The sequence below is a fragment of the Camelus bactrianus genome, chromosome 25, assembly GCF_048773025.1.
Source record: "Camelus bactrianus isolate YW-2024 breed Bactrian camel chromosome 25, ASM4877302v1, whole genome shotgun sequence".
Taxonomy (NCBI): domain Eukaryota; kingdom Metazoa; phylum Chordata; class Mammalia; order Artiodactyla; family Camelidae; genus Camelus; species Camelus bactrianus.
The window spans coordinates 23,252,804-23,274,236 of record NC_133563.1 but is presented as its reverse complement, the minus strand read 5'-3'; the positions used below and the strand labels follow the sequence as shown (position 1 = coordinate 23,274,236).

At 39.2% G+C, this 21,433-nt stretch overlaps 1 protein-coding gene and 1 non-coding gene across 4 annotated transcripts in view; both read right to left on the bottom strand.

The window, feature by feature from the left end:
• COL14A1 (collagen type XIV alpha 1 chain) overlaps positions 1-21,433 on the bottom strand; it is a 184,362-nt gene that overhangs the window by 94,936 nt on the left and 67,993 nt on the right. For 2 of the 3 annotated variants that reach the window (XM_074352994.1, XM_074352992.1), the window contains exons 18-23: positions 21,189-21,248; positions 19,418-19,569; positions 13,639-13,768; positions 11,651-11,773; positions 9,153-9,302; positions 6,109-6,225 (exon numbers count right to left, since the gene is read on the bottom strand). In XM_074352994.1, coding sequence (XP_074209095.1) covers positions 6,109-6,225; positions 9,153-9,302; positions 11,651-11,773; positions 13,639-13,768; positions 19,418-19,569; positions 21,189-21,248 — 732 coding nt within the window. The remainder of the gene's footprint in view (positions 1-6,108; positions 6,226-9,152; positions 9,303-11,650; positions 11,774-13,638; positions 13,769-19,417; positions 19,570-21,188; positions 21,249-21,433) is intronic. The other variant, XM_074352993.1, reaches the window with a different exon arrangement.
• On the bottom strand, positions 16,180-16,252 carry TRNAA-CGC (transfer RNA alanine (anticodon CGC)). The gene has a single exon. It is a non-coding gene; the product is annotated as a tRNA-Ala (tRNA).

The following is a 21,433-nucleotide window of genomic DNA, read 5'->3' as shown; positions in this document are numbered from 1 at the left end:
CTAAAAATCTACATTGATTGAACATTATACATATTATTTAGTGGTTAAAAAGAACTCCTGTAAAATGTTATTTATAGTTTATAAATATAAACAAAATATAGAAAAAAAGTTTTTAAAGATCCATTGCTGTTTTAAACATAAAATGTAAAAATGTTAAATAATGATTTTGGTCTATTTTTGAAAGTGAAATACGTATTAAATTTCAGTCTATATTTTAACATATATATGAACAAAAATATATTCATTATAATACACGTATCAGAACAAACATGACATATGTCATTTAAAATTTTGTCTATGGACAAATCCTGATTTTTAAATATAATTAAATTAAGACCACTTGTTAAATGGAATTTGAAATTTATTTTTATAATTGTGAATATTAAAGAGTTTCAAAAGTGAACTTTATAATATAATCTTTAGTAATATATTTGTTTGGAATGACTTAAGGTCCATCTTGATATTTTCTTTATCACATATTATACAAAATGATGAAACAAAAAAATTGTTAAGGTGTTTGTGAGATTATTGCTGTGAAAGGAGTTTAATAGTAAGAAAATATCAGTAAACCCTGCCCTCTATTTTGCTGATGTCCAAGTTCAGTGTGGCTTTCCTGGGCTCAGAACCCCATAATAGTTGCTTCTTTCTGACCCTTAACCACTCTTTGGAGCCTTCTGCAAGCTTCTGTGAGCCACCAGTAATAGGAACATTTCCTAAATCCTGTACGTGGAGCATCTTTATCTGTCTCCACGAAAGCTTCCAGAGACCCTCCAGGCATCAAGTCTAGAAATGCATTTTTCTGTCATTTCCTCTATTTCTGGTGAATGCCCATGCACTCTGCAGAACCTTGACAATAGAATATAAATTGGTTTTATTGCTACAACAAAAACAAAAACAAAAATCTACAACTCATTGGGAGACTGGAACAGGCGCTGTAAAATTAACGGGAAACTGTATCCGTTTGATCCCAATACTACCAAAGAGGGGTTACATGAATGGGAGTGTATCCATGTTGCTTTTGGCACGTGTGACTCAGGTCTAATGGCTTTGCCTTAAAGAAAAACATTTAAACTGATCAAATGATGACTAATTTCCTCAACCCCTTGTGCCAAAAGCTGGGAGTTAAATTTATTTTTTTGGAATGGGGGGAAAAATCTGTCTTTGTTCATTCATTCCTATGCAGCAAGGCTAAATACATTCTCTGGGTTACTCTCATACTGATCATCATGCCACCAACTTGCTCACCAAAATGTCCAATGAGTAGTTCCTGAGATCCATAAGCAAAGAATATCCAGGATTCGGGACACTCGGCTAGAATTCTGCGATACATGTTTCCACTCCCCAGCTCTTTCAAATACCCTGACACAATCATAGTATCACTGCTTCAGAAAGTTTAATCTTTTTTTTCCCCCTGAAAAGTTTAATCTTAAGAATAAGTTTTGTTTCGTATGATCTTTTTATTTTTGGATCTGGTCCCTGATTAGGTAGGTAGCCTCTCCACCATGCTACAATCCTCTGTTCCTGTCAATGGATGACACATACTGACATTCCAGTACCTAAACATAGAAAACAAGTTGAGCATCCTTCAAAACCGAAACCGAGCAGGACCCTGTGGGATCCTCCCTGGTACAAATCTTCCCATGTTCCCTATTTCTTGTGTGTAGGAAATAGACTTCATTCAGCCTCCTTGACCTTCCCTGAGTTCCAGAGGGCAGATTCAAACAGCTGCTAATCAGGGAAGGGAGGGGATACAGAAACAAAGGAGGAACAATCAAGAAACAATAGTGCAGCTTTGGGGCAGGGTCCTGGTTACCAAGGACGTTATCCCCAGGATCATACCCCTGCCACTCCCTCAAATAGAAACAAAGGCTGGTTACAACCTGCGAAGCCCAAGATGGCAGAGGATTTGACTTCTAGTGGACCTTGAGCCTCATTATATGGTCATTGTAATGCATCATCAGCATGCTAAGTGACACACCCCGCCTGCCCATGACAGTTGACAATTGCCATGACAACAACCAAAAAGCCCTCATGTAAGAACAGGAAAGAAAGGCAATTGGCTCCAGCACACCCAGAAGACAACATGATGGCTGAAGCCTCCCAGAAAAGTCCACATGGCCCAATCTGCAGCTGGAGCTGTCTCTACCACCGTCTTGCCTGATAGCTCTCCGCTCGAGCACTTTTCTTTCCTTCTCCTCTTTTGAGCAATAAAGCAGCTGTTCACTTTGTCCCTTGGCCTCTGCTGCTCAAATTCTTTCACAGCCAGCAGCAAGGACCCACACTTTGGTGCACTTCCTATTTAGGGGCCCCACTATCTGCTAATAAAACTTTAAAACATCGGGCTAGAAAGAAATTTACCAAGTTAAGGGGATTAGGGAAGGAAATCAGTATTGGGCCCCAGGTGGTGTATAAACACATGAACTTGAAGGAAAATGCTATATCCAACCTCGGGTGCCACGTCAACTCAGAAACAGCTGGAGAGACAGACCTCCAGAGCATCTGCAGAACTAAAAGAGGCTCTCATTAGGTTCTGAGTTACTCAAAACCAACCCAAAACCTCTGACTCTGTTTTCTCCTACAATAACCAAAAGCCTACAATTTAATTTGGGAAGTAGATGACTGAATCAAAAGCAGATTTGATTTCAGTCTCTCCTGAGAGGACTCGATCCTTCTGGTAATGGTTCTATTTTTCCTTCTTGGCTATTAAAAAGTGTCATAATATTTACATGGGTAGAGAACAGCTGTTGTTTTTGCCTGTCTTCCATCTGATTTCTCTGTCTTTGAATCCATTCCTCCTCACTCTTGGTCTTTTTGATTTGGAAAGGACTGAATAAGAACACCCACCTCCCTCTACAGATACAGGTGTGGGAGGTAACCAGGTCCCACCCATCAGTAATTATTTCATGCCTTTGAACTCAGCGACTGATTTAGGGGCATGTTACATAAAACCCAGCCAATATGACTCAGTTCCTGGACTTTCGCGGGGATTATTGAGAAAGAGGAGCTCTCTAACAAGTCTTTCACTACGACTATTAAGCTGGAGGCTAGAAGGATGTAATTCTGGATCTAACTGGTGCCAATTCCCAATCTGGCTAAGATTGAAGGCAGAGGAGAGCAAAGCAGAAGGATGGAGCAAGGCTTCCTCTCAATGCTTCTCAACTGTTTGAACACCTAGATTTAGATGTGCCTGAAGCCAGATACTGTTGAATCTCTCAGTACATTAGCCAATAAACAGACCCTTTTGCTTAAGTCCCTTTTATTTGTGTTTCTGCCATTTATTACAAAACAACAAAACAAACAAACCTGAATGATATAGCCTGGCTGCTTTATTCACAAAACCCTTGGAAACTGGCCAGCAGTTGTGGTTAGAGCAGAGGCATACCCACTGACTTCATCTTAGAATAGAAGTGCACATGACCAGACTATGGGGAATTAAAAAAAAAAGAACAACACTGAAAAAATTACCTGTCAAACAGAAGGAACTGGCAGAGACATTTCCGAAATAAGTCAGCCTGGGATAAGACTTTTCTCCATCACATGGAGGAATTGGGTCCCATTTCTCCTCTGATTTGGGGGGGTGGGGGATGAAATTTCTGCTGAGGCAGCATATGTAGCCGATGGGAGATATTACAGAGTTAAAACAGCAGGAGCTCTGGGTCTCATCTGCCCATGGGAGAGGGGACTTCTGATCACAGTCCTTTGAAGGCAGTGATCAGGACGATGATCACATTCCTCTGTAAGATAAAGAAACTCAACCTAATTCTTCCCTACTCCGAAGTGACAAGACTACTCCTTGACTTCAATTGTGTAAATTAAAATATTTAAACATATTCCCTACTGCTTTCCCCACATTTACTCCTCAGTCCCAACAGTCCTTTTTGAGGCTGTCAGACTCTGTTGCTGTCTAGTTGGTGAATGATACTCAGTTGGACACCTGAGTGAATGAGACATAGGCTAATTTGGCTTCTAAACCTCTCAGCTCTAAATGTTGATAAAAAATAAATTGAACAACACTTTTGTTCATTCTTGTTTAATTGAGACTCTTTAAAAAAATTTTTTTTAAGGTGGCAGTTTCTTTTTATTCATTCATGGGGCGGGGGTTGGGCTTATTTATTTATTTATTTTTAGTGGAGGTTCTGGGGATTGAACCCAGGACTTCCTGCAGGCTAAGCACATGCTCTAGCACTGAGCTATATCCTTCCCCCCCAATTGAGACTCTTGAGGCTCAGCTGAAGACGTTTTTCGCAGCCTGAAAATAATACTGAGGGAGCACAAATTAACTTAGCTGGAAGATAAGGAGGAAAATGTGGTTTCAGAAAGAGCTTACTGAGGTTTTAAATTACCAGATGAATGTTATTAGACACATCAGGCTCTGATAAGCTCTGATAAGAATTCCAGAGCTATTTTGTAAATATGCTAAAGTAAAAGTATTTAATAACTAAAAAAAAGTATGGATTTCACTAATCCCATGATAAATATAGTTTGATGTCTTTATGTCAATCTACATAATTACAATTTTTATGAAGGACAATGACTATCTACAGGAGCCTATGTCCCATCACATCAACTTCTTAAATGACATAAAAGATAAAAATATTCTAGGGTGGTTTGGAAGTGTGATTTTTATAGTTACTATTTTTTTAAAGCTTAACAAATACCACTAAATGTCAACCCTTCTATATCAAAGTGCAACTTAGCTAGTCTTAAAAAGAGATATGAAACATAACTCATCAAGAGTTTATAGTTGTTTCGTAAACAGTTGTATATCTTTCATCTAATTCTGCCTAAGCATCCCATAAATCACATAAATACCACCACAAAATCCATGTCATTTGCCCTGACTTCCCCTTATTCAATGTTTATTGCAGATTAAAGCCACTCCCATATGCTTAGCCAATGCCTGGCTAAAGGAATCCTTACAAGAGCACACGCAGGGAACTAAAGAATCCGCGGCTTAGCACGTGTGTGGAGACAATGCCTTGGTTGGTGTTGGCAGGAAGCTCCTCTCACGTTGTTCAGATTCTATCCTCATATTTTTAGCATATCTCCAAATGCTCTCCACACTCTACTAAATGTTGCTTTCTACTTTCTGGATTGGATCAAAAGTGGAATTTCTGCATATTGAATGGAGTTATAGCCAGGGATGTGGGCTACTAAATTCAGTCCTATCCAGACTTGAAAAATTGGCTCCTTCTGCTTTTTAAACTGGGGAAACCATGATCATTTGCCCAGAAAGAAGAAAATTTAACAATTTTCTTATCAAGTTTGAAAGAGTAAAAAAAACTCATCAGAGATTCTCTAGTGTCTCCCATGTCCCCCTAAAATAACAAGATGCACTTTTTCTATTAATAACACAAATCTGATTAAAGTAATTTCCATTCTTTGATTTCATCTTCTGAATATTATCCATGCTGACAATGTGAAAAGAGGATTAACAGTCCCTGGAAACTCACTTTTGGGGAATCAGTCTTTTGCTGTTCTTGATACTTTTGATGAAGATAAGTAGACATTTTAGTGTTTCAACCTGGAAACCAAGTCCCAAGTTGTAGATGCACTTGAGAACCGTGATGCTGAAGGAACTGCCCATGATGGCACAGATACGTCATATCACCTCCCGAATGAGACTTTGCTGCTCACCAATTATCCCCCAAAGAAAAAAGAGTCACTGAGGAAGACATGAAAGTCAAACCTAGATCCCCATGGGGTAAAGACCAAAATGATAACACTGTACATTTTGCATCTGATTAGTCCTGCCTGTTCAGATCCTACCACTAATAGCAGCTTACATCTCCTGGGTGCTTAACATGTGCAAAGCACTGCTGCAAATATTTTACAAGGATCATCTCAGCTTAATTCTCGCAACATGCCGCAAGATCAGCATTATGGTTATACCCACTGACCATAGATGGGAAAATGGGGGTTTGGAGAGGTTACATAACTGGCTTAACCAGCCATTCTGACTCCGCAGTCTGCTCCATCCATAAGGTAATATTGCTTCCTCCAGAAGAATGCTTCTGTCTAATGTTACTTGTGCATTGCCCTCAGTGGTTTGCACAGAGCTAGGTACATGAGTGCTTCACGAAAACATACATGATGGGTTGCACTTACCCTGGCGGGATTCTAGGACTATCCTGTAGGCAGTGGCGTGACGCTGCACCTGCCACCGAGCACACAAGCTGGTCATTCGGATCTGGTCTGCCTGAAGATCGGTCACCCCCAAAAACACTACAATGAAATAGAAACACAACTATGTCACACTGCAGACAATGCCGTAAATGTCCCCAAGTCTGAAATTAACTTTAACGTGGGTAAAATTTGAATTCAAAGTTCCATGGCCGGTGGTGAGAAATCCATTGAGTCATAACACATTAGTGCATAAAAGATAACTATTTTATGATTTTAAAAAAGCAGTTGCAAGAATGATGGGTGATGGAGTCTTTGATATTTGTAAACGGAAAAAGAAAGTACATTCTGGAGAAGACCAGATGCAATGGATGGTGAAATTATGGGTGATTTTAAATCTTTCCTCTTTATTTATTTGTGCTTTTTAAGTATGCCACGATTAATATATAATGCTTTTATCATAAAAATGCTAAATACAATATGTATTTATCAACCACTGAAAGATAGTCATGGTTTAAATAAAAGGGAAGAACAAAGCCAACAAAAGGGAACTTCACTCAAACAGGAGCAGCTCACCTGGACTGGCCTTCAAAACATGACTGAGTTAGAGTGAACTCATTTTTGAAAATTTAAAAAGGGAAGATTTAACACAGATAAAAAATGATTAAAAACAAAAGAAATACACAGATTCTTATTCATCTTAGAACAAACACAGTGTTATACAAAAATGATTCACAGGAAATTTATTTGCAGAAGCAATAAAAATACTGTTTCTCCAGTACAATAGAAGAATCAGCATTCAGTGTTTAGCACTTAGACCTAAGGAGAAAAAGCAGAACATTGATAATATTTACCTTCCCCAATGACCTGACTTCCATCCATATCATTTTCTCATACCTCTCCCTCTCTTTTAGCTGCTTCATAAAATTGAAAAAAGAGCTAAAAATTATTATTCAAGATGGAAAAACAACCTAATCGCAGTTTACATGTTGACACATGTTCTTTTCTGTTAGATCAGCCAGCAAGGGAAGACCTTTTTCCCTAAGGCCAACTGGACAACACTCTAGCCCCACAAAAAAGGAAATCATTCATGATTTCCATAAGCACACTAACTTTATTGCTTCTCGGCCTTTTGGCTAAGATCAAGAGCATAACTACGTTAACTTTAAAAAAACACCTTAATTTATTTGTCATTGTATGAGGTTTTATTTCACTTAGGAGAGAGAGAAAACAAACAATAAACCAATGTAATTTTTTACTTTAAGGACAGAATATAAAACAATTTAATTCTCCCAGTCTTTTAAAATATACTTGGAAGACTCACCACATTTATTAAAGAAGAGAAGAGGGATGAAACAGAAGGAAGAGAAGGGGCAGAGAAAGGAGGACAGAAAGAGACGAGAGAGAGAAAAGAGAAGAGAGACCAATAAAAAGTCATAGAGACAGAAAAAGTGGCACAGACAGGAAGGATAATCTTGAGAGGAAGATGAAGACAAACCAGAGGGGAGAGGAGGTTAAAGGGTGGGAAGATACATAACACAGGGAAGGGACTTGGAGGTTACAGTAATACCTAAAACAGTATCATTTCAACAGCCAAGTATGAGATCATAACCACAAGCCAAAGTCTTCCCAGATCTGTTGAAGACAGAGACTATTTCTTTTGGGGTTAAACTGATTCCATATTTAGCCTTTCAAATCTCAAGATATCCCATAAAAAAGAACTCAGGACGCTTCCTCTAACGAAAGGGTAGGCCCAATATAAAACATAGGTGGCCAGATACAGGTGGCTGGGGTTGGGTTGAAGAATGGGGTCCCATTCTTGCCTAATTCCTTTTATTGGATTAATTATTTGATCAGCGATGAGAGTGAGATATGCGTCAAGTGCATAAAGCACAATTATTACAAAAATAATAGTGGTGATTCACTGAGTGCTTGCCATATGGTAGACACTTTTTATACATTACTTCTTTAATCCCCCCAATCAGCATGTAAATGGTTATTACTATCTTAATTTCAGAGTTGAGAACCCTTGGGCTTGGAGAATTAAGTAATTTGCTCAGGGCCTTAGCTAAGAAGATTTAAGGCTTATATTTTGTTTATTTATTTATTTTATTAAAGCACAGTCAGTTACAACGTGTCAATTCCTGGTGTACAGCACAATGTCCCAGTCATGCACATACATACATATATTTGTTTTCTATATTTTTAAGGCTTATATTTTGGTTATAACTTGACTATCATTCTCAAGCATGGGGCATGTACTATTGACAGCACTCAGGATGATTTCAATGATCACACAGACAAACCATTTTTATTTGGGTCATTTATGTATTATATTTAATGTGTATTAAAAATACTGGTTTTCCGTTGAGAGTAACTATGTGTGTTTTGAAAGCATTTAAGAAAAAAAAAAGAAACTGTAAGTAGACTTAAAGAAATATATTAAACAGATGGTGTGGAAGTTTAGCAAACATCAGGAATATGGAACATACGTGCTGGAGTTTGGAAAATGTTGTATTATGCCCTGGGTGTCTGGGAGGGGTGGACGCCAAGGAGAAGTCCCAGGTGGTGTGCAGAGAGCATGTAAATCCTTGAGAGACAGAGAAAGAAGTCTTTCTAGTAGTGCATGTATCTTTTATAGATGGGGTGTGTGTGTGTGTGTGTGTGTGTGAAAGGGGGAAGGGGCAAAGGCTTTGAGAAAAGGCTTTGGCCACATCAGGCTACAGGCTGGTTGGAAAATTTCACCTAATTTGAAAAATACCAACAAAGACTTTCCAGAAGGAAATCCCATCCGCCACCATCAAGTGTATTTGAACGCCAGGTTCTGACATTCTGGCTGCCAACTAGGACTCTGAACTACAGCCCTGAATAAGGAGCACACCTTTCTTTCCATGAAACACCATCCAGAAAAGGGCACCGCTGAGGAGAAGAAAAGCCAAAAGACCAAGCTGAAGCAGGGGTTGAGTTACAGTGAAAACAGAGCTGCAAAACTGCACGTGGGGGCCGAATCGACAGGACATGGCTCTTACATGTTTTCACCACGCCGGTCAGAGCATCGCTGAAACCCGAAGCCTGGGAAGCAAATATTTTCACGTTGTAGTCCATTCCACTGAGGAGGTTTGTGATAAGGATGGTGTTGATGTTGGCTCCCACAAACGTTTCCAGTGTTGGGCCAGCGACTGAAGGAGAAAGCGTGTGTTTCAGCGACAACAGAATATGGAAAAATGAGACCATTCCTGAAGTTACTGTCCTTACTCAACTGCTCTTCAGATCTCCCAGAACGTGAACAGAGCTGGGGTTTGCATCCAGCCCCACTTAAGCTCCAAGACTAAGGCTCTTTTTAGGCAGCTGCTCCTTTTCTCAATTACAGTTCTTTCCCTAGCACTTACTCAAAGGAGCTGGTCCCTCCCACAATCCACCCTCCACCGAACGTACTGCGAGGACTGCACAGTGCAGCACTGTGTGGCCGTGGGCTTTGGAACGTGTGCCAAACTGAAGAAGTCATTCTCAATTACCCTTCTCAGATACCCAGCTTTGTCCTCAAAGGCATGCAAGTGGCCATAGCAGCGAATTTTATCATGGACACCATGCCATACACGGGGGGAGGGGGGCAGGATATATGTTACCGTTAACAGTGCTATCCACCCTTCCTCCGATTTTTAAGACCAGACAGATGATGCTCTAATTCGAAGGCTCTTGACCAGCTGGCTTCTTTGGGCTTTTACATTTTCACCTCTGTTTCAACCCAGTGGAATCTTTGCTTGAGCATTAAAAACATTCCTTGCTATGTCCCATACAAGTTCATTTACCTCCTGCCTCTCCCCATATGGGCTCATTCTTTAAGAGCTTTGTGTTAGTGACAAGTTCCTAAAACACTCATTACTTTACCCCAGAACTCTCCCCTTCCAACAACATATTTGTATTTTTTACAGAAAAATGTATGTGTTATCTTGGTAGGGATTGTCCCACACCCCAACCTCTCGGTGCAAATGACACTATACAATTTTCCACTTGACCTAGAACAGGGTTTTTAACCTCAGCACTGTTGACATTTTGGGCTAGATAATTCTTCATTCTAGAGCAATTGGGAAGAAAGTTGCCTACAGTGACTTGTAAGATGTTTAATCATTCCTGCTAGAGGCCAGTAGCCACTCCCTACCCGCCAAGTGGTGACAGTCAAGAATATCTCTGTTGGGTAGCAAAACTGTAGCAACTGAGAATCATTCACCTAAAACAAAGCTATTTTCCCACAGAAAGTCTGATAAATTTTTTTCCAGGGGAGGAGGTAATTAGGTTTATTTTATTTTTATTTTTATTTATTTTTTTAATGGAGGTACTGGGGATTGAACCCACGACCTCATGTATGCTAAGCACATGCTCTACCACTGAGCTATACCCTCCCCCCACCGATAAATATTTATAGAATGGTCCAAAGAACAAATTTAGCAAGCACATGAACATGAGCCTCAGGCCTAAAGAAAAGAAACAAAAAAGTTGGTGGTGATTCCCAAAGCATCAGTCTTGAGTAGACTAGGGCATCCATGGTGTATTCTTGCCAACTCAGGTTCATGGTTCAGAGATGTCTGTCTGGAGAAATTGGAGGTGGGGTATTTTAATTGTGCAGACCTGGATACTGGGACACAAAAGAAAAGTCTGGAAAGTGTTATAGAAGCAAGAGCAGCACCTTGGATGACAGATTGAGACTCCGAATTTTTGAGGGCAGGAAGAAATTTTTAATGGCCCAAAGGATGATTTTAAATTTTCCTGCCAAATCAAGAGAAATAATCGGAGAAGCCTTTTCTGTTGAACAACCAGAGGACTGAAGGCCCAGGTCCTGAAAACAAAGAAGACTCTTACAATACCTATTTTTAGCCTCTTGTTTAAACTTGAAGTGCTGAGTGTCAGGAGATGATACCATAGTGGGTGACGGTGCACATGGTCTCCACAGGCATGTGAACCAAGGGCACGGTCTCCCCCATTTGGGTCATTCTCCCGCCTTCAGGATATAACGATGTGGGAGGTGGGGAGAGAAGGGTCCCCTTATCCAGGTGGCTGAGAGGCTCATGGAGAAGACTTTTACTAGCACAATCTTAGGGCTCTGATGAATTTTATACCCTAACACAGTTTCCAAAATGGGAGACTGAAAAGTTGCTAAATGGACCTTTTCCAACTAATTCAAGAAGAGGTAGAAGAGGAATTAGAAATCAGAGGTTCCAAATGTCTAGAGCTTTCTTATCCATCAAACCATGGGCTCTTCCTATTGCTATAGAGTCAAGGTTTTCTTAAGCTGCCTCCTTGGATAGGGTGTATACAGGTCAGGTGTCTACCAAGTATATATTCTGCTCATTAACATACCCAGTCGTTTTTTCAGGTGAGGTCATAACGTCAAAGCTTTTTTGTTGTTTTTTTTTTAAAAAAAAGGTAAGACACTCTTCCCATTTCTTAAAACCAAAGATAAAACCAATAGAAAGTAAAAACAAAACTAATCTAGCTTTAAAGATAACATTTTTTAAAAAGCATGACTTACCACTGACAGGTTTGTAGACAATCCTATAACCCTTTACAGGGGAAGATGGGGGATCCCATGTAATGCGCAATCTGTTATACCATTCTTCTGAAACCCGCAAGTTTTGGGGACCAAAGGGTGGCACTGAGCAGGAAGGAAAATGAAAAAAGCGGGTTTAGCGTAGCTTCCATCTTTACAACTTACACCGTTGTTAACAAAATCCAAGATATCTTCCCAGAATGTGAAAACTATTTACAAGTGAAAATGCACTAAAACACACACCCTTTAGAGACTCCATGGTTGTGTTAAATATTAAATATTAAATGTATGCTCTTGTGATGAGACACTTTTATCTGAAGGTCAGCGGTTCATTCAGTGTAATTTTGGTTCCTTTTTCTTCGGGTAATTTTAAGTAAAGCTGAATTGAATAGTGTTTATTAAAAATTTCTGTCTACACACCACTCTGTTCCATTATCAAAGGATGTTTGCACAGCAGCATCAGTAATGATGGTGATTCTCGGAGGCAAGATTCAGATGATCTTTTTTTGCTTTCATCTTCGTATTGCCTATATAATTTTATATTATCATTTATCAACTTTTATCAAAACATTAAAACCATCACATGGACGACCTTTGTAAACTACTGTGCACACTGACGGATATTACCACTATCATTATTATTTTGTGGTTGATGGAACTTAGTTGTGTTGACCACTGCTTAAAATAATCCAAGGTTATTTCAAAGGCCACATTCTGAAATAATTTTACTGTATAGAGATTGTTAAATGTGATGGTACTTCCGTAAGGAGACTCAAGTCATATTTCTATGGTAATCACCTTTCAATAGTTTTTAATTTGTGTGGGTGGATATGTGTTCATTATGGAACCCTTTTATAAACTTTAACACGTGAAAGTTAAAAGTAGGTTTTTGAGCCCAGGTCATCAGCTGTTAGATGGAGCCCCTTTACTTTCCTGCTTCTTCCCTCCCCTTCCCCACAGTGGCGGGTTTAAGGTAACCTTATGGAACTTTAGAGTGTTAAAGAACACAATCCAAACCAACTCAGAATAGCAAAATTAACTAAGCTGATTTTGCTAATTTTAAAACCATTCTTGCCTGCTCTTTTTTTAAACTTCAATTTAAAAGCACATAGTAGATGTTCCATATATGTTAGGCTGAATACTACTTGCTTTTCTTCTTAAATTGCTGTTTAAGTCTGTGGTTCTCAAACATCTGTTTAGTAGCAAAATACCAAAATATGCCAGGAACACCAATGTGTAGAGCAAATCTAGATGGCAATGTACGCGTAAAAGTGGAGTGAAGAGCCTGGAGCTCCTTCCCTCGCCTTCTCTCCTCCCACGTGATCCCTGGGGAAGAAACTGGAGCAATTCATTGGGCTCCTCGTACTCTGATCTGGGTGATCTGCAGCAAAATGTGCAGGCTTGCTGTGAGTCTGAGTGGAGACACTCACAGTGTGGACCCAGGGAAGAGGGAGAGATGCCCACACTGTCAAATGAGGAAATGACATCCATGTGCTCAGCTGAGCAGAGTCAGGACTTTGGGTTGCAGCTACAGAATTGTAATGGCTTGCACACTTACTTGAAAACTCCATGTTTACGTGCCCAGGTACAGAATTCAGCCCTTACCGCCATTCTGCACCTAATCATGTATTAACGGTTTGGTAATTGTGGGAGATTAAAGATGGGCACAGGTTTTTTTGACCTTCCTCCCATTGAGAGGTGAAGGGTATGTTGCTCTTTTTGAAGCAGGTCGGCTTGATCACCACCTTGACCAGTAGATTACAGCAGAGAAGCCCAGAACAGTTAAACAACTTGCCCAAAGTCACACAGGTTGAAATACGTGAAGACAAAATTCAAACAGACTTTCTGTCTCCAAATCCCTTTTGCTGTTTTCACCACCTGACCCTGCGGCTACCAGCGTGCACTTACGAGGGACAAACATTTTCACTTAATTAGTCAGCTAGGAAACACAGGGAGAAAGCTTCACTCACAGGTTTTTCCAGGGACAGAGACACTGACCCCTTCTCCGTCATCGTAGATGGGAGTCACTGTGACTTTGTATTCAGTATCGGAAAGCAGATTCTTCAGAAAGAGATCGTTCTGGCTTCCAGGCACCATAACCTGAGGAGAAAAGCAAAGGATCGTGCGTGGTCTTAGTCAGACTCTTGTTCCTACTGATCTACAAATGCAGTAGGACTGTAGGCACTTTGAAATAATCAGAAGCAAGGAGATGTGCTTGGAGGATGATGAGAGAAAAAGGGTATACATGCAGAAGCATTTTTCTCTGAAATTCCCCTCAGAGCAACCATTAGATTCTAATCACTAATGCAGAAGGCTTAAATTGGAAGCTTTTAAGCTCTGAGGAATAGTCTTCTCTCAACACCTTTTCAGCGTTTGTAAAGTATCCAGAAGAGAGAATAATCATCTCTTTGGAAAGCAGGTGTTTATGGCTTAGGAGAGTTCATTCTATAACCGAGCCTATGTATCATATTTGATTCTACTTAAGTATTCTCCTGGAATTCAGCTTTCCATTCTCCCCCTTTCAGAGATCATCTAATCCCAGTATTTTAGAAAAGGATGGACGCTAGCCAAGAACAACACAACCACACAGTAAATCCAAGATTTCTGAGTTGAAACATATTTACCAGTGACACTAAGAAATAAATATTGCAGCTTTTTTATTTCTGAAAGGAGATGTAGTCTTCAGTCTGAAATCACCATTCCTCTGACTCTAAAGGCTGCAAAAAATCAAGTGCAGCGGTGGGGTGGACACTGCCCCAGCGATCAGTGCAATGTTCCATGTGGCTCAGCAGTGCAAATCCTGGCATCCCTGAAAGAATATATGGACCAGAAAAGCCACATGTTCTCAATGCTAAAACCACAACACTTTCTGCCTAGGCTCTAGCAGTTGGCACATCTCTGGGCCTTTTAAAAGACTTAACCATGGCTGGAAAAAAAAAAATGCTAGGATGTAAGAACCGACCCAAACGCATTTAAGGGAGTCACAAGACTGGGACAGCTGGAGATGCTTTTGGATTCAAGAGCTGGGTAAAATGCCAGCAGGCAAAGGGCATGCTGTCTACTTCTGGATGAGTCAAGGAACCTATAAATCATAGAATAAGCCCTAGAAAGCCTCGAGTTGAACTCAAAAGCAGCTGTTGCTAAGATATTGCTAAGCTCTAAAAGCAGGGATTTTTCTTAATACAAAAAAAAGGAAGTCTGAATTAGGTGATTTATATCAGATTAATATGATTTTTGCTCATCATATGAAATGACATTGAAATATATGGGGTGGGAACTGACATAGTCCTGGGAGAGAGATTTTACAAAAGGAGGTCTGTTTTATTCTAGGAAGAGTGAGATAACCCTGGCATTAAGAACATGTAAAGGAAGAATTGCGGCTGCCCTCACTTGTCTTACCCCATCAACGCAGTTTCTTTCAGGGCCTTTCTTTTCTAATACAACCCTCTGGAGCCCAGAGACTGGGCATTTGTTCCAAGATGTCTGTCTAGCAAACCACCCATGCTGATGTTCCTGAAATAAGGTCATCTCTCAAACGGAGAAGTACATGACCTCGGAACAAATCAAATTTAGCCTGTAGGGTGCTGAAAGGCAGTGGGACCATTCTGGAGGTAGTAGTTACTGTGGTTTATAATAATAGCCCCCATTTAGCTAGTTAGTATTGTCTGCCACGTGCTACTCTAAGTATTCTAATGTAATAATTCACTTACTCTTCACCATACCCCTTTGAGGCAAGAAGTATCAGTACACTCATTTGACAGATGGGGAAACTGAGACCCACACAGCTACTGAGTTTTTAAAAAGCCATACTGAAATCCTGAATAGCTGGCCCGAGCCTTTTTTAAACCAGCACTGTCTATTCCACCTGCACTATGCAAACCTCTCTATCCTAGCGATACTCATTCCCAAGAATAAAACAGAAACCTCCTCATGGGTATGCAAAGTTCCTTCCGCTTGATCTCTGTCTGCACAAAGCAAGGCAAAGATGGACGCCTACTAAAAACAGATGCTACAGCTCGTAGCAAATAATGGTTTTGTTTATAAAAACAATTCTATAAAAGATGTTCATGGTTAAATGAGATGCAAATCTAACCAGCTGAACTTCATGTTTCCAATTTTTCAGAAATGCAACTCCATATCTGGATCCATTACTGCCCAAAGCTCTTCAGAGTGGACTGGATCCCATCCAGCAAGCTGTTTCCGCAGTAGAAGCAGGACTCCCTGCATTGCATTTCGTTTCCGTCTTAGAAAGTTCTGTTTCTAGACAGTGATTCTCATGCTTTCCATGGTGAAGGACTACGTAGTGTTGCTTGCTGGTGTTTCAATCTCAATCCCTGAAGACCAATATTTTTATAGAATATGACAAAACAAAATTGATAGAAAATATGATCATATGCTTGGATGTACAGCAATGTCAAATTGCTGTAAATGTTTCTAAAAGCTTGATCTTTTTGCTTTTTTTTGAGGGAGGAGGTAATCAGGCTTGTTTGTTTGTTTGTTTGTTTGTTTGATGGAGGTACTGGGGACTGAACCCAGGACTTCATGCATGCGAAGCATGCACTCTACCACTGAGCTATACCCTCCCCTTCAAGTTTAATCTTAATACCTGAACTCAGAGGCTAATGAGCCACATTCTGCTCGAGAACATTTTTCGCAACTCAGAATTCAGGTTGTGGTTTTAGATTTTGACAGGTAGGCTCTAGAAAAGTCTGGAATCCTGATCAGTCTTTCACAAAAAAAGATATGTGAGACCTCCCTCCCCTGACAACAAAATGCAGGTCAATGTCATGACCACTTCTCCGTATTTCAGAGCAGAGGTGAAAGTCAATCCTTACGAAATATTTAATAGGGAGTTTTACTTTCTAGGAGTTCAAAAGCTTTTTACTGGGAATATTGTATTTGGTAGATTGGATTATGCCTAGAAACTGTATCAATATTTCACTTAACCTCAACTGGAAAAGTAAATTTAATGCCTCTTGTTTCACATATACTAAAGCTTGCCTTAGATTTACAATGGTATACATATATGCTACTCTCCAGGTCCAATACTCTATCTTATCATTTCCTCAGGCAAATTTACTCAGCTTTTATAGGTAAGGAAAATTTGGAAAGATGGTAAGAAGCATTTCTCTTATCCATACACATTTTCTTTCTTACTTTTTATAGTATTGTTCGTTCCCTGCCTGCATCATTATTTTAATATATCCATTTGGTGTGTGGGAGTTAACATAGATCTCCAGGTGCTGACCCACCTTGGGTTTGCAATCTAAATCTAGACGCATGCACTTTCTGTCTTTGATAATAATACATTACATTTATATAGCAGTAACATGTTACAAAACACTGAGATATAAATACTCAATTACTCTTCAGTTGAGTCCCTGAAAATATGCCTGTAAATTAAGATTGCAAAACCCAATTTAATTGGAATTCACTAAACAGGCTTGATGGTTAAGGAATTCTAAAGTACTTTCTTCTGTGTAGCATAAACACTTCTGCACAGCAAATAATCATCATCAAATTTATCAATATTTTTCATTTTTACTATGGGTTTGTTTAGCTGGTGCATGTGTGTTGAAGACTTTTGATCTTTTTTTCCTTCATCTAGGTGTCCAAGTGTTTCAAAATAAACAGTGTGAAATGAAAGAAACTAGCAAAGGGAAAATTATCTAGAGACAATCCAAAGTAAATATTATTATTATTTTACCTTGTACAGCTTACAAGTGCTCACGTAAGATTAAATTGTCACTCATTCCAAATTAGTGGGAATAATTTAGCAAGAAGCTTGATGTGTTTCTTGGAAAGAGTAGAAACAAAAAACAAAAAACAAAACTCTCACTCTGGGAAATTCTTATGGGTTTCATATTAGGGACCAAATTAAAATATGAGAACAATAATAGGGAAAATAAAACATCCAAATAATATTTTTAGTTACCATGGCTAAGCACAATTTTAATTTTTTTGAATTTTCCAATCATGGATCATTTGAAATCTATGGTCCGAGTAAATTTATAATTCAACCTATTTTGTTTAAGTGTCCATTAGTTTTGCAAAAGTACTCTCAGACCAGTTTCATGGACTTTCTGGCTATTCCCAGTAGACGTGGCTATTGCGTTATCATTGTGTTCTGTGACGATTCATCTATCAGCCTAAAATTAAGTACTTTCCTGAGAGAATCTTGAGCTCAAATAATTTTTATAGACCATATAAATAAAAATAATTTGCCATCAAATAAGGAAGAGTAAGAAAGAAAGGGTAGTAACGTTATTCTTGAGCAATAATGTATTTGGAGAGTTGTTTCCTACAGTGTCACAAAAATAATGCAGCAGAAAGCAAGAAATGCAACTAATGAGGCCGAAAAGAGCATATTCCATGACTAAAAAGAAAACTTTCTCTTGGCTGCAAAATGGAGTTATCTGGTCCGATGGGAAGCATGTCTAGAAAACAATTTTCAGATTCTAGAGTAAAAGGAATGGTATGGTATAAATGAAGAAGACATGGAAAGGCCATGATTAAGAGTATACCCAAGTGTTCCAAAAATACTAATTTGAAAAGATACATGCATCCTAATGTTCATAGCAGCATTATTTACAATTGCCAAGATATGGAAACAACCTAAGTGTCCACCAACAGATAAATGGATAAAGAAGATGTGCTATACATATACAATGGAATACTACTTAGCTATAAAAAGACTGAAATGTTGCCATTTACAACAACATAGATGGACTTGGAAGGCATTATGTCAAATGAAATAAGAGAGAGAAAGACAAATACTGTATATCATTTGTATGTAAAATCTAAAAAAATACAACAAACTAGTGAATATAACAAAAAAGAAGCAGATGCATAGATACAGAGAACAAATTAGTGGTTACCAGTAGGGTAAGGGGAGGAGAGAGGGGGAGGCACAAACGATTGGGTGTAAGATAGGCTCAAAGACATATTGTACACCACAGGGAATATAGCCAATATTTTGTAATAAATGTAAATGGAAAATAATCTTTAAAACTATATAAAAATATTTTTAAAATTTAAAAAATACTTTATTTCTAAAAATAGAGTGTACTCAGGTTTTCAATATAGAAAAACAAATATAGATGAAACAACTTAAAGAAAACACATAAAAAATCTAAATCCCTTAGGGAAACACTCACGATTATGAATACATTAGAAGTGACTATCAATCTGCCCAAAGAGAATCAATGTCAGTGAAAAATACAACTATTTGTTAATGGATGGCATCTTATCAGGAACACTTCAACTATGTAAAGAAAACCTTTGAGTTATGCTTTGCTTAAAAACTTTTAATCAGATTCCCAAGGGCAAAAAAGTTACATATATATGTATAAATATATATATAAAGTTTATATATTAAAAATTTATGTATCAAAAATTTCTCTCTATATATGTATATACACACACATACAGAGACAAGTGTATAAATTGTATATAACCCAGTTTTTGTGCTCTAGCAGGTTGTCAAGGAAGCAGAAGGAACACAGGAAAGAAGGTTTAGAAACATTATCAATTTAAAGCAGGTTGTATGTGGAGCAAGTTAAGTTCTGGAGATAGAAAAGTCATCAAGAAACCAGTCATTAAGTTTGGATTAAGCAAAAACATTAGTTTCCAGAGACGGTGAGTCACCAAGAAATGAGCAAGGAAGCTGGCATTAATCTCTGGAAATAGCCCCGTTAGCCTGGTTAGTCAGGGAACCGCGGAGTTTCTAGTCAGCTGATTTATACAGACCGTTCCTACCACTTCTTCCGCAGGGTCCCCTTGAGCAGTCAGGTAGGTCACCCTGAACTGCTGTACACTGCCGTCTGAAATGTCCCATTTTACCCGCAGGCTAGAAGTGGTTTCATCATCTATAACCAGGTTTCTGATTCCTGTGCGGAAAACTGGAATAAACACAACCAAGGATTTAAAGAATTTTTCATCCATCATATTCCAAAATGAGCTACAGAGGTGATTCGTGGACATGGCAAATGGTACATTTAGTATATCTCTAACATGTAGACCCACATGAAGCAACAACTCAGTTTTAGTGGTTAATGGGGAGCCATGACACCTACTGGTAACAAACAAAAATGGGTTTAAGAGATGCTTTCAAGGTAAGATCACGAACCCTTTGGAACTACCAGGTTTGTATATACACTAGTGGGGGGAACTGGGGAGCAGCCATTGGACTAGGAAGCCAGAAGGGGAGCAAAAAGCGGAACATGATCGTGAGGACTTCACGTGAGGGCTGAGTTGGAGAAATGGGTGTGAGGGGCCAGATGTGGTCAGCCTCAGCGTGCAATCCAGCATCCCACATCCATCCACTCACCTGCTCCCCCATTTCTGTTTTAACAAATCTGCCACCATTACTGCTGTCTCTACCTATTACCTCCCACCATGACAGCCTCTGTCCATTCAGCCCACGCGATGTTATCCTTTCTCTGGTATCTGTCCACACTCCTTCACCCGTGTTCTCTGACACACTCCTTATCTCCCAAGGTGACTGCTCTCTCATTTGTCTCATTTTTCCTTCTCTGTCTCGTGCTAACTTCCTTTCATTTGGTCCATCACCACCGACTTTTTCTTCTCTTCATTCATTCATTCATTCATTCAGCAAACATTCATTGAGCTTTTCCTATATGTCCAACTATGTCAGGCCTTTAAGGTATATAATGGTTAACACTCGACAAAAGTAATTAAAGGGTCACAGAGGAGGCAGGAGAGTGACATGTACCAGGGAAAACTGGGTGAGCGTACCGGGCTGTGGGAACAGAATGCACTATCTTTACAAGGCAGGAGGATATGAGGAAAGCATAAAAAATATGGCTGAGTCCAGGAAGGGAAGCAGACCCAATCAGAAAGCATCTTGGATGCGATGATAAAGAGATTTGGGGGGCGGCACAAAGAAGGGCTCAGTAAAGGTTAACTGAAGAATGAATGAATCGATGAATAAGTAATGGAGGGCCATGGAACGGTTTTAGGTTGGGAAATAAATGATGTCATTAAACTTCTTTTACCTAGTTGACTCTGACAACTAGTTGGGAGGTATATGACAATGGAGGGGAAAGTTAAGCTGAGAGAGAAAACAGTTGCTGTAGGAAGACCAATAAGCCAGCCAGGTCTCAGTTCCCCACAGAAATGTGAGTTACTCATAGAAATGCAAAGAATTCACGATATGAACAATTGAGTAATTCTCAACAGAGCAATAGGAGAACTCACTGAGATCAACAGTAGGGCAGAGACTCCTAGGGCTGGCTATGCTAACATCCTCTGGGAGATTGAATGGGAATCCAAAACAAAGACGAAAAATGTAGAGAGACAGAACAGTGAGATTAGTAGACTAAAAGACTAGATAGATTAGATAGATCAGAAGATGCTGAGAGGTTCTAAGAGGAGTGAAATTTGAACCGGCATGTCCTGTTCCTAATTAGTAATATAAATTAAATAAAACTGGGATAACATAACTTGTTGTTTAAATCAAACTTTTCTTACAGGTAAATGGGTTTCTATTTATCCTTACCTGATGTCACAGGTCTTGTAGGTGCTATAGTTGTAGCTGGTTCCGTCCAAACATCGTCAACTAAAAAAAAATTCATAACTTTAAAATTCTGTAATGAAATTAACTCTATACATTGGTGTAGAGCATTCTATAGTTTTCAAAGAAAAGTCCGTCTATATTATCTCACTTGTTTCTCACAACGTCCTTGACTGTGGTTGCAGGAAAGAAGAAGTGAGGTGTAAGGCAGGCATGATATCCATTCCACA